At 52.7% G+C, this 19,260-nt stretch overlaps 1 protein-coding gene across 3 annotated transcripts in view; it reads right to left on the bottom strand.

Moving 5' to 3' along the window:
* The window catches only part of MACROD1 (mono-ADP ribosylhydrolase 1), a 152,516-nt gene extending 144,188 nt beyond the window's left edge, over window positions 1-8,328 (bottom strand). For all 3 annotated transcript variants that reach the window (XM_061203541.1, XM_061203540.1, XM_061203542.1), the window contains exon 1: window positions 7,719-8,328. In XM_061203541.1, coding sequence (XP_061059524.1) covers window positions 7,719-8,016 — 298 coding nt within the window. In that variant the 5' untranslated portion in view covers window positions 8,017-8,328. The remainder of the gene's footprint in view (window positions 1-7,718) is intronic.
* Between the last annotated feature and the right edge of the window lie 10,932 nt (window positions 8,329-19,260).

Below are 19,260 nucleotides of genomic sequence, written 5' to 3' on the forward strand. Positions count from 1 at the left end.
CTTCTGGTGTACCCCGGCTTTTAAAACAAAACCCTCCCTCAACCACGCATTCCACACGCTGTAGCTGTGGCCTCGTTACTCTGCCCCACTCCACTGTCTACACTCGCTGTCTCCACTTCCTCCTCCCCCCGACCCCACCTCTCCATCAAGGCCAAGGTCAGAGGCACCACACTGGCCACTTGCCCTTATTCAGTGGCCCTTCCTGGCCTCCCCTGTACGCTCAGCACCCCCAACCCCTTCTTTCTTCTCAGGACCCCCAACTTCCGATCCCAGGCTGCTCGCTGGCCCCCCTTCTCAGCTTCCTTGCTGCCTCCCCTCTTCCTTAATCTACAGCCTCTCCCTGGGTTTTCACATCAGTTCCACGCATTCGAAAACGCTCATGATCCCAAGGCTGCACCTCCAGCCCCTCACCTCTTCCGAGCATCTGCTCCCCAAGGCCCACAGCCTGCTCTCATCCCCAAATGCTCTGTGTGCAGAACCGAACTTCTGACCTCTCTATCCTTCCTCCTTCTCAGTGAACGGCCCCAGACTTTGCTGGGGCCCCAAACCAAGAGTCTTTCCTTTCTCTTCTTCCCTCTTCCATCCATCTGCAGGCTGTTAGATTTATCCCCCCAACACCACAGACACCATGCCTTCTGCTACCCCCAGCAGGGCTAAGCCTCCGTCATTGATTGCTCCCTAGACCCCTCTGGAAGCGCCCCACACCCCCCCCGGCCAGCTGACTCCCTGTGTCCACCCTATGGTCTGTTCCTAACACAGCAGCCCAGAGATATTAGGGACAGAAGTCAGATAGAAGCTGTCTCTCTGTGTGAAGCTCAGTTCAAACTCCAAGTCCTTGCCAGAGCTTGGAGAGCCTGCCTCTTTCCCAACCTCCTCCCGTGCTACCCTCCCCACTGCACTTCACCCTGCCCACAGCCCCTCAGCCTTTCAGTTCCCCCAACAGCCAAGCTGTTTCCCGCCTCAGGGCCCTTGTACCTGCTGTGCCTCCTGCCTGGTCTTCCTTTACAGTTCCCTCCTCACTGCCCTCCCCCTCCCAGAGCAGCTGCCTCCCCTACCATCTGTGCTTTGCTTGACCTTGGCCATATGGGGATATGTCGTGCTTATGTTGGATTCCCAGCACCTGGCACAGCATAAAGCATGTGTGAGTGTCCCTGGGCATCTGTGGGATGAATCAATGAACCAAGGAGCTGAGACCTGAAGGTTGCGGGCAAGTTTGCTAACAGAACAGGGTCTTCCGGGACGAGGGAACAACGCGTGCAAAAGCCCTGAGGTCGGAGAGAGCATACGGGTGGGGAAATGGAGAGAAATCTAGAACAGCTGGACGGGAGAGCAGAAGCAAGGCTCTGGCAGCCTCCCCCGGCTTGTCTGAGGCATTTGCTGGCCCACGGCCCGGCCACCGCTGGGGTTTTGATTCCGCTCGTGCTCCTTGGGCCCCCCAGGTTTGGGCTCATGACCTCCCACCATCATGTTCATGGGCAAGGTGCTCACCCTCTCAGCCTCAGTTTTCTCATCTCTAGAATAGGGACAAGGCCGGCCTTCCGTGGCACCCAAGCTTGCTGTGAACAAGAAGATTGGCTGTGAAAACACAGAGGAAGCTGTCGAGTGCAATATACACATCAGATACACTCACTCTTTCCTGTGTGTGAAATAAGAAGGCCCAAAGAGAGCAAACGAAAACAAGACAAAATTTGGGAGGGGAAACATTATTCTTCCAACTTGGGGCAAAGCAGGTGCAGGAGCTTTTTAAGTTATTTGGGTCCCCATATTTATCATCTTGCACAACTGTGACCAAAGGCCCCCTCCGAGGCCTTGGCATGCCCAAGTGCCAGTACTCAGAGCTGGCTGGACCTGTGGCCAGAGTGCAGGCCTGTACTGTGACACTGGAGGGGCTGGTCAGCCAGAGCCCAGACCAACCCCATAGGACTCCCAAGACCGGAGTCCCTCTGGCTGGGGCAGGCCCCAGGCACCCCATGGAACTAGTCTGGGATGCCCCGAGATGGCTCAGGTCCCCGAGCAGACACCATCTGGCAGATGCCACCACCTTGCTTTACAAAAGCAGTAGAGCAATCGCCCTGGCCACAGGCAAGCAAAAGGAAGCCAGCGCGGGACCCAGCCCAGGGCTCTGTCCTGCACTGTCCTCCCCAGTACCCGAGGTCTGCTCTGAGTGACCCACAGCCCGCGCAGTCCTCTCTCTCCAGCAAAGACCAAAACACGACTCCGCTTCCCGGAGATGGCAAAGAAAGACCGTCAGAGCTTCCAGCTCAGCTACCGGCTGACAAGGCGCCAACCCTGGGGACACCTGTCAGCCTGCCCTTCCTGCCTGTGGTCCCCAAGCGCACACCTCTCGAGGCCAGTGTGCGGGGTGCCGTGTCCTCACTCATCTCCAGAACAAGGTTGCAGCCTGACTGACCCTGAGGAGCTACAGGCTGCACTGCTCTCTGATTTATGGGAAAGGAGAAGCCAGCTGAGGACCGGAGCGCTGTCTTCACATCCTCAGCTTCATCGTCAGCGGGGCCGCCCCCAGGCCCTCCTCACTCGCTCTGGGAGGAGGAGAAGCAGGACCCTTACGGTGGGCATATGCCCCACGCATTTATTACACGCGCTACCTCCCTCTGCCAGGACAGGTGCCGACTTAAAGCACAAGCGAGTTTTATTTTTCTTATAAAAGATGTACAACATACGTTTTAATTTTCTTTCTTTTTTGGAGAGGCGAGAGTATTTCACAGCTCAGTGAGACAGGTGCTGTAAAAGGATGTTTGCAGTAAATTTTGATGGGGAGGTCTGACCCCAGATGAAGCTTTCAGCGGCTCCCGGGCACGAAAGCCGAGCTGGAGGAAGCAGGCTGCGTCAGAACCATAAAGTGCACCGGGTGAACGGGAATTCAACGATGTGTTTTAAGAAGTGTCTTTATGGCACTTCACAAGACGGTGTTCGGAAAGGTGAGGGCAGGCTGGCACGGAGGGAGGCTCCTCTTCTGGAGAAGGGTGGGTGGGCAGGGCTGATAACAGCTGGGCTCTGGGAACACGGCGGTGGGGGCATTAATCACCTCTCACCGCCCCCCAAGAGCAGGGGCTCATCAAAGCCTACGGCACGAGCAAGGGGGAGACGGCAGGAGGCACGTTGGAGCTTTCCTGCTCTCCCAGACCCCCTCGCCTCCACCCGCACCGGGACGTGCCAAGGCTGCTTCCCCAGAAGACAGGTGAGAGAACCCACCCAATTCCCAGGTGTGCCTGGGAAATTTTCTGGTTCGGCAGTCGAATCAGATAAATCATCCGCTCTGCATGAAATTCCACAGGGGTTGAAATCAGTCTTTGCCCTGCCCCATGCAAACAGGCTGGAACACATGAGCCCTATCCTGAGCCACCAGGGAGAGGAAACAGGGCTCAGGACCTGAGGGTCAGGGTTCTAGCATTTGAGACCATGGGGGAGACAAGTTTATATAAGCCCAGTGTCCCCATGGCCAGAACAGGGCAGAGAGAGGAGACAGACCCAAGGGGCGACAAGGGATGGGGGGGCATTGGGAGGTGACAAGGGGGGGCACTGGGGACCCTTTGGCCGCTGTGTACAAAATGGTTTCTAATGTGATCCCAGCACAACCTACAAATCGGGTGCCGTTGGTCCCATCTTACAGATGAGGAAACTGAGGCTCAGGGAGCATGGAAGCAGTGGTGCCAGGGCTTGCCACGTCTGATGACACCAATGCCCGTTCTCTTTTTTAGCACACAGCTCTGCCCCGACCGCAGGTCAGAAGGAGGATCTGTGCCCTTCTCCTGGAGGCCAGGCCCCTCCTGTGGTGGCAAAGCCCCCAAATACCCCAGTGCCTGAACTTAAGTCCCCTCGCACCCAACTGCCTTACAGCAGGACTGTTTCCACAATCTTCTGATGAAAAGGCACAACCTGGCGGGGGCGGGTGGTAATGAGACACTCCAGAACTGAGGGAATTAAATTATAGAAATTAATCCCTGGCCAGTGAAATCAAATACTGCAGAGGTCTCTCAAAAAGACTGAATGTCTCCTAGCCAGGAAGGTCAGCCTGATGATATTTACTTACCTAGAGAAAGAATAGGTCCACAGAAAGAATAGGTCCACAGAAGTGGGCAGTCAGCTTGAACCCAGGAAAAAGGAATGTGCAGAACCCAGGCAGAATTTGGCTATCTGTCCAGAGGACTCGCTGGGGCATGGACTGAGGCATCTGCACCTGGGGCCCAGAGCAGGCACTCAGCACTGCATTTGTACCGGAACACTGAGCAACCGCCCAGGGAAGGGCATCCTCAGTGGGTAGGCGCACCCCTGGCAGGGAAGCTTGCCCAGCCTGCCCAGGGCAGTGGGATCAGCTTCCAAGATCATTCAACCAGCTCCCTAGTTGAGAACACCTGCTGCTGAGCAAACTTAAGACTATGAATTGGCTTCCACATGGCTTTTCCACAGGGAGAGGAGGCCCTGCCCAGGTGCACGAGTTTCCAGACCCACAGCTATTACATTTCCCCAGCGTGAACTGCACCTCAACCCTCTGAACTATACATCAGTGTCTTGTGAGTTTGGTTACTATGTGCCAGTCTTTGAGAGAGGATCATCTCAGGCATAGACAGGCATTTAGAGGTCGGGCTTCCCTGGTGGCGCAGTGGTTGAGAATCTGCCTGCCGATGCAGGGGACACAGGTTCGAGCCCTGGTCTGGGAAGATCCCACATGCCGCGGAGCAACTAGGCCCGTGAGCCACAACTACTGAGCCTGCGCGTCTGGAGCCTGTGCCCCGCAATAAGAGAGGCCACGACAGTGAAAGGCCCGCGCATCGCGATGAAGAGCGGCCCCCGCTTGCCGCAACTAGAGAAAGCCCTCGCATAGAAACGAAAGACCCAACACAGCCAAAAATAAATAAATTAATTAACTAATTAAAAAAAAAAATGTATAGAGGCCTATGTAGGTATATCCCCAACAGAAAGATGAGCACATGTCCATCAAAGACATGTACAAGGATATTCACAACAGCTTTATTCCCAACAGTCCCAAACTGGAAACCAAATGCCCATCAACAGGAGACTGGGTGCACAAACTGTAGTACATCCACACCACGGAACATTACACAGCAATAAAAAAGAGCAAACTGTCGGTACACCCAATAACGTGGACGAATCACACAGATATTAGTAAAAAGAACCGGACACACTGTATGCCTCTGGGGATATGAAGTTCAAGAAGAAACAAAATGAATAGAAAGAAAAATGGTTAGCAGTAAGGGGTACTGATTGGAAAGGGGCTCAAAGGAACCTTGTGGGGCGATGGCAATGTTCTACCTATTGATCAAAGTAGTGGTTACACAGCAGTATACTTAGGTAAATGAACACTGATTGTAGGAATTCCCTGGCTGTCCAGTGGTTAGGACTCGGCACTTTCACTGCTGGGGGTCCGTGTTCAGTCCCTGGTCGGGGAACTGAGATCCTGCAAGCCGAGCAGCGTGGCCAAATAAATAAATAAATAAATAAAGGATCAAAGTTTGGACTCCAATCAGAGGCAGAATCCAGTTGAGGCAGTCCCTCAGTGTGGTGGTTTTAAAAATATGCCCCAAATTCTTTGATCCTCTTTCCTCCCAAAGGTGGAAGCTAATTTCCCTCCCCTTGAATGTGGGCCAGATGAGGCATTTGGGCAACGGCCATTTCACAGGAGTGAGCCATCTGGGAAGGGCTCACTCCACCCCTAACCAAGTCCCCGCCAACCTCCTGAGAAACCCTGAGCCTGACCACCCAGCTAAGCTACTCCCAGCTTCCTGAGCCTCAGAGACTGTGAGATAATATAAATGTTTGCTGTTTTAAGCCACCAAGTATCTGGGTAATCTGTTATTATGCAGCAATAGGTAACTAAGACACAGAGATGTCTCTGTGTCTCACCCCCACAAACTACCACCTAACGGCTGCTGGGGGGCGGGCGGCTTCACACCTAGGGCCGGGGTTCCTGGGGCAAGCCCACCCTCCTCACACTGCCCCCTGACTGGACACTGGCACTCAGGCGGCCCCATCTGCCACGGCTTCTTTGCAGCACTGACCTCTACCTGGCATTGTCTCATTGCCTTGATCACATCCTCTACTGTTTCTTCCCCCTAAGCTCCGTGAGGGCAGGGTCCTTGCCTGTCTCCTCAGCACAACAGTGCTGGCTACGTAGAAGGCACTCGATAAACATGGACTGAATGAATGGAAATCCCAGCTCCTAGCAGAGAGCAGCCTGGGAATCCCTGACCCATCAGCTTCATGAGGTCTGGAAGTTTTCAGTGGCACCCAGGAATGGGAGGGGCGGAGAGCTGGGTCCTAGAAAAAGTGGCAGATCCAGGAACAGGTGCCTGGGCCCCTGGCCTCCCCAGCTCTCTTTCCCACCACCCTGGGTTACTGTTCTCTGACAGAGAAGGGAAAGCAGGGCTCCCTGTGGGGACAGTCCCCGTACCAGGGGGCCAGCCCCCTACTCCCCACCCTGAACGGTGTTCTGGGGCCAGGGCTGAAGGGCTGACAAGCACTCCTTGTGTTCCCGGAGCAAAGTCAAGTGCTTCCTGCTGGTGCTTTAAGATCCCAGTGAAGGCAATGCAATTCATGACAGTGGTAAGTCATCTTGAACTCTACCTCCAATCCCAAGAGGATGCCTTCCCCTTGCCCGCAACCACAGCCCGCCCTAGGCCTGCCTTCCCAACCCCATTGGCTGAACCCACTTCACCGCAAGGGCCCAGCCAATGAGCTGCTGTCCCTGCTCTTTTGAAAGGGGATCCAGCCCGAACGGTCACAAGAGCCCAGGGAGCAGGCCCTGAAGGGCAGGGGCAGCTGGACAGGCAGCCGGGGCTATTTGGGGCTCTGCAGGTCAGGTTGCCTGCCTTCCCTGCTCTATTCGGGCCCAGAGTCCAGTCCTGGGATTCATGCCCACCAGGACTCATGCCCTGCCCCAGAGCGAGAGGAAATGGCTTGATTCCTGGGTAGGGGGGGTGGGGGGAGAGGGCGGAGGGGGCGGCGGGGGGGTCACTGTTCTCATAGGCACAACGCCCCATCTCTGCCCTGCCCCGCAGCTCCTCTGTCCTGTGTCCCCCAGGAATAAGGCAGAGAGTGCTCACAAGTGTCCAGAGGCCAACGTTAAGGGCAAAAGGGCACCAAACCACGTGCCTAGAGAGGCAGGCCCCCGGGGTAGGCGTGGGGGGAGGTGGAACCGGCCTGCTCAGGGAGGCCACTCCTTGTGGCTATCTGATCCCACCAGGTGGGATGCCAGCCCCAGAGCTGTCCCCTCAGCCCATTCCCTGCCACTCTGCCTAAAATGCCACCCCTTGAGAAACCATGCTATGCAAAACCTGGGGAGTTCAGAGCCTACTGTCAGATCCTGAAGCAAACTCCAAGTGACCTTGGCCTATTGGCTCTGGCACTGGGCCTCAGTTTCCCTCGTGCACAACAGATTAAGGTACTAGGTCTTGGATGCTCCCTGGGGGTGCCCAGCAACACATTTCAATGGCGTGAGGCCACCCTCCTCACACTGCCCCCCACTGGGGACCTGGACCTGGTCGGGGCGGTGAAGTAGTTTATGGGGCTGGGCACATGGGGGGCGTGGCTGTTAATGGGGGTCCATACCGGGGCACATGGGACCTTAACTTCCCCAGTTCTCTGGGGTGGACGAGGCTGCTGGTGGGGTGCTGACAAGCCAGAGAAGGCCCACGTAGAGCCGCCCTCGCCCCTCGCGCCCCCCTCCTGCTTACACTTACATTTTGCCTCCTTCCAGTCGGTGGAGGTGCTCAGGTCCACCTTCGCCGCCATGGCCAGGGGGGCCCAGGTGCGCACCCCGGCTCTCCGCCCCACCGCCGCCGCCCCCCAAGCCCCAACTCCCGCTAGGGTCCGCGCGCGCGGGTCGTACGCGCCCAGGGAGGCCGGGGGACCGCACGCAGTGCTGCGGGTCCGCGTGGCACCCGCCGAGGGGCCGGACCAGGGGCGCCGGGCGCCGAGCAGCTGCCCCGCCGCGCGCAGCTGTGCCAGGCGGCCGGACACTCGGCTCTGCAGAGACATGAGCGGGCGGCGCGGGGCGGCTCCCCGCCCACTTGGACTCTATTTACGGTGCTCGGGGAGTCTCTCCCTTATTTACTCGGGAACCAGGTGACGCGTGCCAACCCGCGGCGACCTGCTCAGGAGCCAGCGGGCCGCGCGGCCAGGAAACCCAGGCGCGCCGCTGGGCACCCTGGAACTTGTAGTCCGGGCCGCTGACGGGCCCCCGCACTCGTATACACACGTGCGCGCCCCGCCCGGCCAGCGGGGTCGCGCTGCGCCTGAGCCCCGCTCTCGCAGGGTCGCGCGTCCGCCGTGCGCCTCCTCTTGGGGCTGGCTCGGCCGCCGCCAACTTCCTGGTGGGAGGTGCCTCCCGCCCCCGGCCCCGCCTCCGGCCCCGCCTCCGCCCCTCTGGCCGGGTGTATTGAGCCGAGCGCGGCTGCCGAAGGGTCACCCGGGACCCACCCCGCCCCCAGTCCTCGGGAGCCGCGCGTCCCCGCCGGCGATGGGGAGGTAACGAGTGGCACGAACAGGTACGTCCGGTTGGGCGACTTCCCCCAGGCCGCTGCGCTGCTGCTTCTTAGCCGGCGGCGGCAGGAGGCGAATCTCGAGCAGCTAGGGAGGCAAAGGTGGAAATCGTGTAATTTGAAGGCAGAAAATTAGAGTTCCAAGTGGCTTCTCCGTGGAAGAATTGGGCTGATTTTTTTCTTTATATTTTTCCTAATTTTTTACAAGGACTATAAGGATGGATTTTTTTAATATAAATATTTTAATGTCTTTCTATACCATTTTATTATTTGATAAATATGATACTGGATATTTTTTTGTTTGTTTTTGGCCGCCTCCCGTGGCTTGCGGGATCTTAGTTCCCCGACCAGGGATTGAACCCCAGGCCCACGGCAGTGAAGCGCAGAGTCCTAACCACTGGACGGCCAGGGAACTCGCCATAGTGGATATTTTTTTAACCTGGGACAAGAAGCCAGGGTTCCAGAGAAGGTTTTAGCACCAGCTTTGCTCGTTCTTACTCGGGTACACTGGCCCCTTGTACCTTGCTTCTTGAGCTGTATGTGAGGAAGACAGCGCTCAGGTCTGACTGGTTGCAGACCTGCCTTGTGCTCCAGGCCTCTCTGGCGCTGAGTGTGGCAATAACTCTTCACAGGGCTGTGAGGAGGATCACAGAACCCTCCTGTGGATGCAGCTGGCACCGCTGTGGTGCCCGAGAGAGGATCAGTGGGAGACCTGTGGGCAGAGAGGGTAGATCAGAAGCCAGGGGACAGGAAGGAAGGGCCAAAGGCCCCCAACACTCCAGGACCACCAACGACGAGGCCTGCGCCTTTCCCCGAAAAGGTCAGCGAGATGAGTTCAGGATGCAGTAGTCAGGCCCCCAGGCCTGAGGTCACCTCACCACTTGCCGCTTCTCCAATAACTTACCAGGGCAAGAAGGGCCTTGCCAACTGCATCCAGGACAGCAACCATTCACAGGGGACTAGGTACCAGCTGGCGCTGAGCTAAGCCCACTACACCCATTTGCTCTACTTCCATTAACTCACTATGTGCTCCCCACAGCCTGGTGAGGCAGCACTGCCCCAGGCACACATGAGAAGTCTGGACTGGCCCAAGGTCAACATGGCCTATGGGGGTCAGAGTCCAGGCTTGGGTCAAGGTTGTTTGGTTCCTATCTGTGGTCTGGTAAGTGATTACACACATGTCACTGATTCAGGCAATGAAGCATGTGGGTGACCCTGTGTATTAGCCTCCTGTTGTTGCTATAACAAATTCCCATAAATGTAGCAGCTTAAAGAATAAACAAGGGATTCCCTGGTGGCGCAGTGGTTAAGAATCCGCCTGCCAATGCAGGGGACGTGGGCTCGAGCCCTGGTCCAGGGAGATCCCACATGCCGCGGAGCAACTAAGCCTGTGCGCTGCAACTACTGAGCCTGCGCTCTAGAGCCCGCAAGCCACAACTGCTGAGCCCGTGAGCCACAACTACTGAGCCTGAGTGCCACAACTACTGAAGCCCGCCTGCCTAGAGCCTGTGCTCTGCAACAGGAGAAGCCACCCAATGAGAAGCCTGCGCACCGCAACAAAGAGTAGCCCCCGCTCGCCACAACTAGAGAAAAGCCCATGCGCAGCAACAGAGACCCAACGCAGCCAAAAATAAAAATAAATAAATAAATAAATTTAAATAAATAAACAAAATTCATTTTCTTAAAGTTCTGTAGGATACAAGTCAGACATCGGTCTCACTGGGCTAAAAATCAAGGTGTCAGCACCAGCTTCCAGAGACCACCCACATTCCTTGGCTTGTGGGCCCCTTCCTCCATCTTCAAAGCCAACAATGTTCCATCTCACTGACCAGTCTTCCCTGGTGGTCTTTCCCTCTGACTCTCTTCCATTTTCAAGGCCCCTTGTGATTACATTGAACTCACCGGTGATGATCCAGGATGATCCCATTTAAAGTCTGCTGATTATCAACCTTAATTCCATCTACAACCTTAATTCCCCTTTGCCATGTAAGGTAACATATGCACAGGCTCCAAGGATTAAGATGTGGACATCTTTGGGGGGCATTATTCTGCTTACTACACCCTTCCCGGCAAAGTCTGGGGAGGAGAACACAAGGAGAGGCAGGGGACCCAGCCATAGAAAGTATCAGTGCCTATCAGGAGGCTGCCTTCTGCACAGAGCCTGAAATCCATGTCCCCCAGAGCCAGGCCATGGAAGCACCCTGGACACCCTTGGCATCTGAACTAGTCCTTCTGTTTCTTTTTGCTGGGATTCAGCTCTGTTCTCACATGGCAGCCAGGATAGAGAAGGTCCCAGACAATAGCCTACCAGGGTCTGGTCTAAGAGAGGCCTGGGCCCCACACACGGATGGGTCTAGGCAGAGAAGTGTGATTCTGACTTGGCAAGGCAGGACCTCTTCACAGAGTTTCAGCTGGACCTTTTAGAAAAGGTAAAATCTTGCCAGGTACCACAGATGTCTATGTGTGTCAGGAGCATTCCAGGCCGAGAGACCCACAGAAGCAAAGGCATGGGAGTCTGTGGAATGCCAAATCTTCTGGTGGGGCTGTAACACCCGCTGTTGTCTGTTGAGGATTTTTAATGTTGGAGAGGGGGTTTTTTCATGCAGAGAAAAGTTACCTACTGCTGCTTGTATCTAAATTAATACTGTATTTATTAAACTTATAAATTAAAAGAACTAGCTTTTCTTAAACATCCAAATGCAACTTGCAAATCTAGTTTTCTATTTATAAATCTAATTTTTGTGTAAAAATAAGAACAATTACTTTCACTTAGTCTTTGATGAATATTTAATTAAATCACAGGTTCAACAGATTAAATTCTGAAAATGAATGCCAATTGCAAACTTAGGTAATTAAATTCCGTAATAGATTTTAAACTACATTTTACAGAGTTGAAATAGCTGGTCCTCTCAAATGCCTCAAACTCTCAGCAGAAGAGACTTACACATCTAACAAGCATATTCTTTTCTTTTTTGTTTTTTTTTCTTTACAAGCAGGGAGGGAGTAGGGGGTAAAGATACCTTCATCCCCCACCTTATTCTCGCCTCCCAAGCCAAGCATATTTTTTTCTAATCAGTTAGCAATTCTTATACACTAATAGATTAAACTTATAAACATGGTAGATCAGTTCTCTTAAATAGTCAAATGCCGTTTATGAACTTAGATCCTTTTATACTGTCTCAGTTATCTTTTGCTGCCTCATAAACCACCGAAAACTCATTGGCTTAAAATGACAACCAGGCCTCTGCATCAGCAGTTTGGGCTGGGATGAGCTGGAAGTTTCATCTGCTGGTTTTGCCTGGGTCACTCCTGTGGCCACAGTCATCTGACAACCCAACTGGGGCGGGGGGCCCAGGACGGCCTCACTCATGTGACTGGCAATTGGCGCTGGCTGTCAGCGAGGCCCCTCGGTTCTGCCCCATGTGGCCTCCACGACGCCAGACTGGGCATCTTCACAGCGTGCTGCTCTCAAGCCCTGCTCCAAGAGGATGTCAGCAGAGGCTGCAAAATGCCTCGAGGCCTGACTCGGAAGTCACACTACATCACTGTCACCACATTGTGTTGCACAGAATTCACACAGTCACGGCATTCAATGCATGTCACAAGGCCAGCCCAGAATCCAAGAAGTGGAGAAATAGACTCCATTTCTTCATAGAAGCAGCCAAATCCCATGGCAAAGGGCAGGCATACAGGGATGGGAGGCATTATTACAGTCATCACTGCAGGCTGTCTCCCATTCATTCCTTTCTAATTAAAATTGCAAATCAAATAGGGCAGATTGATGCGTGTTTCAAAACATTTAATAAACATACAGGTATTAGCACAATGATTACAAAACTTCCTAAACTGGTAGCAAGATTCTGGGTTTGCTTTTCTGGCTTCCACACCTTTCAGGGTTGCAAAGCTACTCAGAGGAGCAGATTCACCATCTCAGCAAGACTGAACATGCAGTGAGGTGCGGGACCACAGTACGGTGAGGGTTTCCAGCTTCTGGTCTTTAAGACCAGAGCAGGACCCAGGAGAACTGCCAGATCTAAAGAGACCCCCGAGGCAGTGCACTCCTCTCCCCAGGGGCTTGATTTTAAAGCCCAGTGCATTATTGTTTCCTGAGTCTTTCGAGTTTTAGCCCTACCCCATTTTACCTGGCCATCTTTCTTCTTTTTACTGCCTCATTCAGGTAGAGGAACCCCTGCACCTCCCGGGTCCCCCTAACATCTTTGCTGTGTGATCACAATTTTGCACCTCCCTTCATCCAGGTTGTAGTGCTTTCTTCATATTTTATCACCTGCCTGTTTCATTTTACTACCTGTTTCATTGGCCAATATCATATTGTTGTTATACTGAGAGGTGTGACGGGGAAGGATGGGTTACAAGGTACTAAATGTCCAGAACATGTAGCTATAAATCATAGGCTTGCATGGCAGAGGCCCCTCCATCTGCTTCCTCTCAGGTGGGTCTGAGGACCTGGCCAGTGATCCGGAGCGGCTCACACTGCCTTCCTCAGGGGAAGGGCCTCGGAGGGCCCTGGAGCTGGCTGGGCTGGCAGAGGTCACTAGCTGCCCCTCCTCTGACTTCAGAGAAGGCCTGGGAAGGAGGTGGATGCTCTGGGGACATTTAGCTCGAATAGTAGCGTTCAGTGAAAGAAATTTTTTTGCTCCCTCACCCCCCCCCCCCATGCCACACCGCGCAGCCTGTGGGATCTTAGTTCCCTGACCAGGGATCAAACCCATGCCCCCTGCAGTGGAAGCGCAGAGTCTTAACCACTGGACCACCAGGGACGTCCCCCTTGTAACAAATTTTCACAACATAATAGAAAGTGAAAGCCTCTGTTATGGGCTGAATCGTGTCCCCCCCAAAAAATTCATACGTTAAATTCCCAACCCTCAATACCTCAGAATGGGACAGTAGTTGGAGACAGAGTCTTTAAAGGGGTGATGAAATTAAACCGAGGCCCTCAGGGTGGGCCCTGATCCAATCTGATTGGTGTCCTTATAAGAAGAGGAAAGTTTGGGAGGTCCCTGGTGGCCTAGTGGTTAGGACGCTGGGCTTTCACTGCCGTGGCCCATGTTCAATCCTTGGTCAGGGAACCGAGATCCCTCAAGCCACGTGGTGTGGCCAAAAAAAAAAAAAAAAAGAAGAGGAAAGTTGGATACACAGACACTGGGGATGTGTGCTTCCATAGAGGAAAGACCATGTGAGGAAACAGTGAGAAGGTAGCCGTCTTTAGGCCAAGGGGAGAGCCCTCAGAAGAAACCAGATCTACCAGCACCTTGATCTTGGACTTCCAGGACTGTGGGAAAATTAATTTCTGTGGTTCAAGTCACCGAATCGAATCTGTGGTATTTAGTTATGGCAGCCCCAGCAAATGAATGCAGCACCCCTCCCCATTCCCAAACCACAGAGGCAACAACTTTAGCAGTTAGCTATATATCTGTCTAGACTTTTCCCATGCATATATATAATCATATAGAAAGATACACACACATTTTTTTTACCAAAAGTAAGATTCGCCATACACACTGCTGCATGACTTTCGTCGTTCTGCAGTCTATCATGGGCATGTTTCCATGTCGATATCTACCGGAATGTTCTTTTGAACACTCACTAATATTCTGTCCTCTGGCAGCAACGTCGTGTTTCCCAGTATCCTCCATGGATGCACATGTAGTTGGGTACTATTCCTTTTGCTGTCACAAACAGGGCTGCAGTATACATCCTTGTGCCGCCAGGCTGGGCCCAGGTGGGATAAATCTGTAAGCATGGAATTGCTTTTTGTATTTTAAATAGATGTTACTAAGTGTAACTTCCCATCAAGAGGACATGAGAGGGCCCATTTCCCCATGCTCACGCTCTGCACCACTTGGTATTTCTCCAGAAACAGAGATCAGAAACAGCGGGATTGAGATGTTTGAATCTGAAGGGACTCAACCGTTTGGCCCAGAGAAGGGTAAGCAGAATAGGGAGCAAGGAAGTCGAGAGGGAAGAAGGCTAGAGAGCCTCCCTGGGAGGGGCTGAGGGTCCCATGGGGGAGAAGAAGGATGATCAGCTCCATTAGCTCATTCACCAAACTCTTACGAGCATGGACTAGCTCCCAGGCCCTGAGTGCACACGGCAGTGAACAAATCACAGGCCCTGCCCTCTGGAAGCAGCATCTAGCGTGGGAGGCCTCGATATGGCCTGGGAACCCAGGCCGGGGGTCCCTTCTGCCTCTGGCCACCTACCAGCTCAGGGAGCCAACACTCCGTTCCCTTTCCCAAAGCCAAGAAATGGCTGGGGAGTTGCAGGAGGGCCCGTGTCCAGCTGACAAAATTTGCTGATGAACTGGATGTGGTTGTGAAAGTCAAGGATGCCTCCAAAGTTTTCAGCCTGAACCAGCCCAAGAATAGCGAGGCCACTGATGAGAGGGAAGTCAAGGGAGGAACAGCTTCAGGGGAGATTATCAGGAGCTCTGATTCGAACACGATGGGAAGTCAATTTGCCATCCAAATGGAGACATCGAGGAGGCAGCTGGGTAGACAAGCCTGGAACTTGGGAGCAAGATCTGAGCCGAAGCTAATGTGGGAGTCATCTGGGATTGTGTTTATAGCCACGAGACTGGCTGAGGGCACCCCGGGAGGGCCTGTGGATGGCGAGCTCCCGGACTGGGCTCTGGGCTCTCTGATAAATAATTATCGGATAATAATTACCATCGTTTTATTCCTTGAAGTATCTGGCACAGTTCCTGGCTCTGTACGAGTTCATTGAATTGAGTAGCACTCTATGGTACTTTATTTCCCCCCACACTTTTCCTGCTAATCAGGATTCAGACTCTGTGGTAACAGGTAGCTCAAAGTTGGAATCACTCAGTTAAGTGGGAAATGAAAATATTCTTTAGGGATTTCTCAGAACATGGAATGGAACTTCACTCTCACGTGGAGAAGGAAACTCAGGTTGTCTTAAATTCCCACTCCAACACTAAAAGTTCTTATAAAAACAAAAATTCCATGTTCTACAGACGCCAGAATTCTGAGCTGCAACCTTCCCCTAACCCCCACTCCTAACTCCTCACTCCCATGCTAAGCTTCCTGAGTTCCAGCTGTTTTCTTTTTTCTGATATTGGGAGAACTTTTTTTTTTGTTTGTTTGTTTGCCGAGCTTCAGGGATCTCAGTTCCCCAACCGACCAAGGATTGAAACCGGGCCACGGCAGTGAAAGCCCAGAATTCTAACCACTTGGACACTAGGGAACTCCTGGGAGAACTTTAAAACTGGGAATTTGCTCTGCAGAGAATCTGGTTGCACGCGGTGACCCCTTCAGTCTCTCATTTGCTGCAGGATTTGCAGCCTCAGAGTTGACTCCAAACGCAGCCCTTGCCATTTTGCTCCCCACCTAAAGAGCAGCGGCACTAAAATAGCAGCATGAATCACTCCGAAGCGTCATGCATCGCCAAGGGCCAGGATGCCTGCTGTGGTGGAGCTTATGCTTGAGTTCCAGGGACCTGGGGAAGGGGACACTGTTTAGCCAGCCTGCACCACTGCCTCCTGGCCCCCAAGGGAGGGCTCTGAGTTCACTTGGAGAAGCCTGAGTTGGTGGAAATCATAATGTTCAGAAGTGGCTTTAGCATGACACTGAATAAGCTTAAACCTCAAGGTGCCTCATTCGCACTCCTTCTAAAGCACCATGGTTTTTTTTAATCTGTATTTTTCTTTTCTCAAAGAGGGCTCTCTGGAACGTCCCTGGTGGCGTAGTGGTTAAGAATCTGCCTGCCAGTGCAGGGGACACAGGTTCGAGCGCTGGTACGGGAAGATCCCACATGCTGTGGAGCAACTAACGACCGAGCCTGCGCTCTAGAGCTCGCAAGCCAGAACTACTGAGCCTGTGAGCCACAACTACTGAAGCCCGCATGACTAGAGCCCAAGCTCTGCAACAAGAGAAGCCACCACAATGAGAAGCCCGTGCACTGCAACGAAGAGTAGCCCCCAATCTCTGCAACTAGAGAAAGCCCGCACACAGCAACGAAGACCCAATGCGTCCATCAATAAATAAATAAATAAACAAACAAAAACTTGAGTATGGGTTACTTTGTTTAATCCTCAAAAGTGACCTTGGGAAGTCATAGGCAGTTCATCATTTTCATTTACAGACAAGGATACTAGGAAAGCCTTCTTTGGGTTCCTTGAAAATTCCAAATTTGTTTCAGTCTCAGGGTCTTTGCACTTCCTGTTGCCCTGTCTGGAACGCTGTCCGTGTCTTGCTTTTCATAACTGCAAGTCAAAGGGGCCTTCACTAACCCCCCACCTCTAGGCACTCCTTCCCTGCCTCCCTGGTAACTCTTTATCCTTACTTTTTGTTTTCTTTATAGCACACACCACTCTTTAGAATTATCTTTATTTGTAACTTTATTTTTATTTCACAAATGTATATGGTACTTATTCTGTGGTCAGGCACTGTTCTCAGTGCTTTGTAAATATCCAATCATTCAATCCTCACAACTACTCTGACACTGAAACTTTTTCATCCACATTTTAAAATGAAAGCAACTGAAGCACAGAGAGGTTAAGCAGGTTGCTAGAAGTCACACAGCTGTTGAATTTAAGTACCATCTGTCTCTCCCACTACAAGAGAAGGTCCATGTGTGCAGAAGCTGCATCTGAGGGCTGCCTTGTTCACTGTTGAGCCCCTGTACCCAGAGTACTGTGCCACACACAGAACTATAAAAAAGATGTGTGACAGCAGAGACCAGGTCACAGAGCGGGAGGAATGGCAAAGAAGCCTGGAGAGAGGCTGTTGAGGAGACGATATAAGGCCTCAAAAGGCCTCCAGAGGTGGAGAAAGAGCTGGGCTGGGGGGCAGCAGTGGGATTGGCAGGAATGCGGTGGTCTGGGGACGGTGCCAAGAAGAAAGGAAAGGTCTCGTTGACAGATATAACTTAGCCGATGAGTAAGAGGCCAAACACCTTGGAGTCACCTCCTTCCTTCATGCTCTGCATCCAATACATCAACAGATCCTGTCAGCTCTTCCAAAATGCATTCTGAATCCAACTTTTCTCACCCATCCTCTGCTCCCACCCTGGCCCACGCCATCACCGCTCTCCTAGAATCCTGAAACAGCTTCCTAAGAGGTTCCTCTGCTTTCGTCCTCTTCATTGATACAGCAATCAGAGGGATCCTGATAAAACTGTCAGATCACATCACTTTTCTGCATGTCCCCAAGTGAACACAATGGCCTCCCATTCTGCAGGATCTGCTCCTGCTTCCTCTAGCCCCATCTCCCACTCCCTCCCTGCCCCTGCCATTCTGGTCACCCCAAGGCCTTTGCATCTGCTGTTCCCTCTGACAGCAAGGTTCTTCCCTAGGATTTCCATGAATCTCACTCCTTCACTTCCTCAGGTTTTCTCTCAAATATTAGCTTCTCACTGGGTCTGATCTGGACCCCTACTGAAAATGCAACACTACCTCACTTGCCCAATGCTCTGTTTTATTTTTCTCTACTGCAGATACACTATGCAAACTTTTTTTAGTTTGTCTCTCTCACTAAAATGAGCACCACAGAAACAGTGATTTTTGTCAGGATTGCTCACTGCATTTCCCCAGTGCCCACAATTACACCTAAAAAATGATACGGCATATTTGATGAATTAATGATTACCTGCTATGTGCAAAACGCTGTACAACGCACCTGGAAGACAAGGATCTAAAGGAAAAGACACAAGGCCCTTGTAGGCCCTACAAAATGTGGTACAGATACCACAGTCTCTGGTTTAATATGTGATTGGACACATGTGTAGACCATGCTGCTGTGAAAGCAAATAACAGGTGGGCAGAAATTTGTGAGTTCATTGGGGGCAGGTCGTCAAGGAACCCTGTCAGATCATCTCAGCCTGAAAAACCTGAGGAGAAGCTAACCTGGCAGAGTTGGTGGAAGGGCGATCCCAGCAGAGGAAACATCTTGCAGGCAGGCCCAAAGTGAAGGAGCCCACCTAGTTCAAGGAACAGACAGGTCAGTGCGGCTGGAGACTGGTGCTGAAGGTGGAGGACAGGGGAAGAGGTGGGAAAAGTAGGCCTGCCATGTTAGACAGGCCCTGATCCCCAATGTAAAAGCCTCCAAGAGTTTCGAGCAAAGGAGGGGGTTATCAGGCAAGCGGATCTACAGTGACCTTGGCTGTAGTGTCGAGAATGGGTCAGACAGCTGGGATGGAAAAGGACGCTGTGGAGACAACCTAGTAGCATAGAGGGCAGTTAAAACCCTGGGAAGGGATGGCATTACCCAGCTGGGGCGGGGGAGAGAGGTCACAGCAGGGCCCAAGACCCTCATCTAAGCTCCCTCCAGACCGTCATGCGGCTGCTTTGTTCCGTGAACCACATGCTGGTCCAGGACGAAAAATCATTTCTCTCTCACGTTCTAAATCCTTTCGCTTCTCTCCGGGTACCTACCCTGCCTCTGGCAGAAGAGCCGAGATTTTAAGGACCGCCCAGGCCGCCGCCGCCCGCCAGGTGATCGAGCACCTCAGTGAGGTCTTTTGTCTCCCTTACCCCTTTACCTCCGAATAACGGAGATACCTTCCCTTCATTAAGTGCTAAATACTCTACTGCATAAATATAAACGATCCACGGCCCTGGATTACCACACCCTCTTCCCGAAAGGTTCATAGAAGTGGTGTGATTCCACGGAGAGTCCCCGCCAAGGTGAGATTCCAGGCCTGTCCTACCCAAGCCCCAGCGCCTTCACCACCACGCGGGACTTTGGAACACCCAAATCCAACA

The sequence above is a fragment of the Eubalaena glacialis genome, chromosome 10 (assembly GCF_028564815.1).
Source record: "Eubalaena glacialis isolate mEubGla1 chromosome 10, mEubGla1.1.hap2.+ XY, whole genome shotgun sequence".
NCBI classification, from domain to species: domain Eukaryota; kingdom Metazoa; phylum Chordata; class Mammalia; order Artiodactyla; family Balaenidae; genus Eubalaena; species Eubalaena glacialis.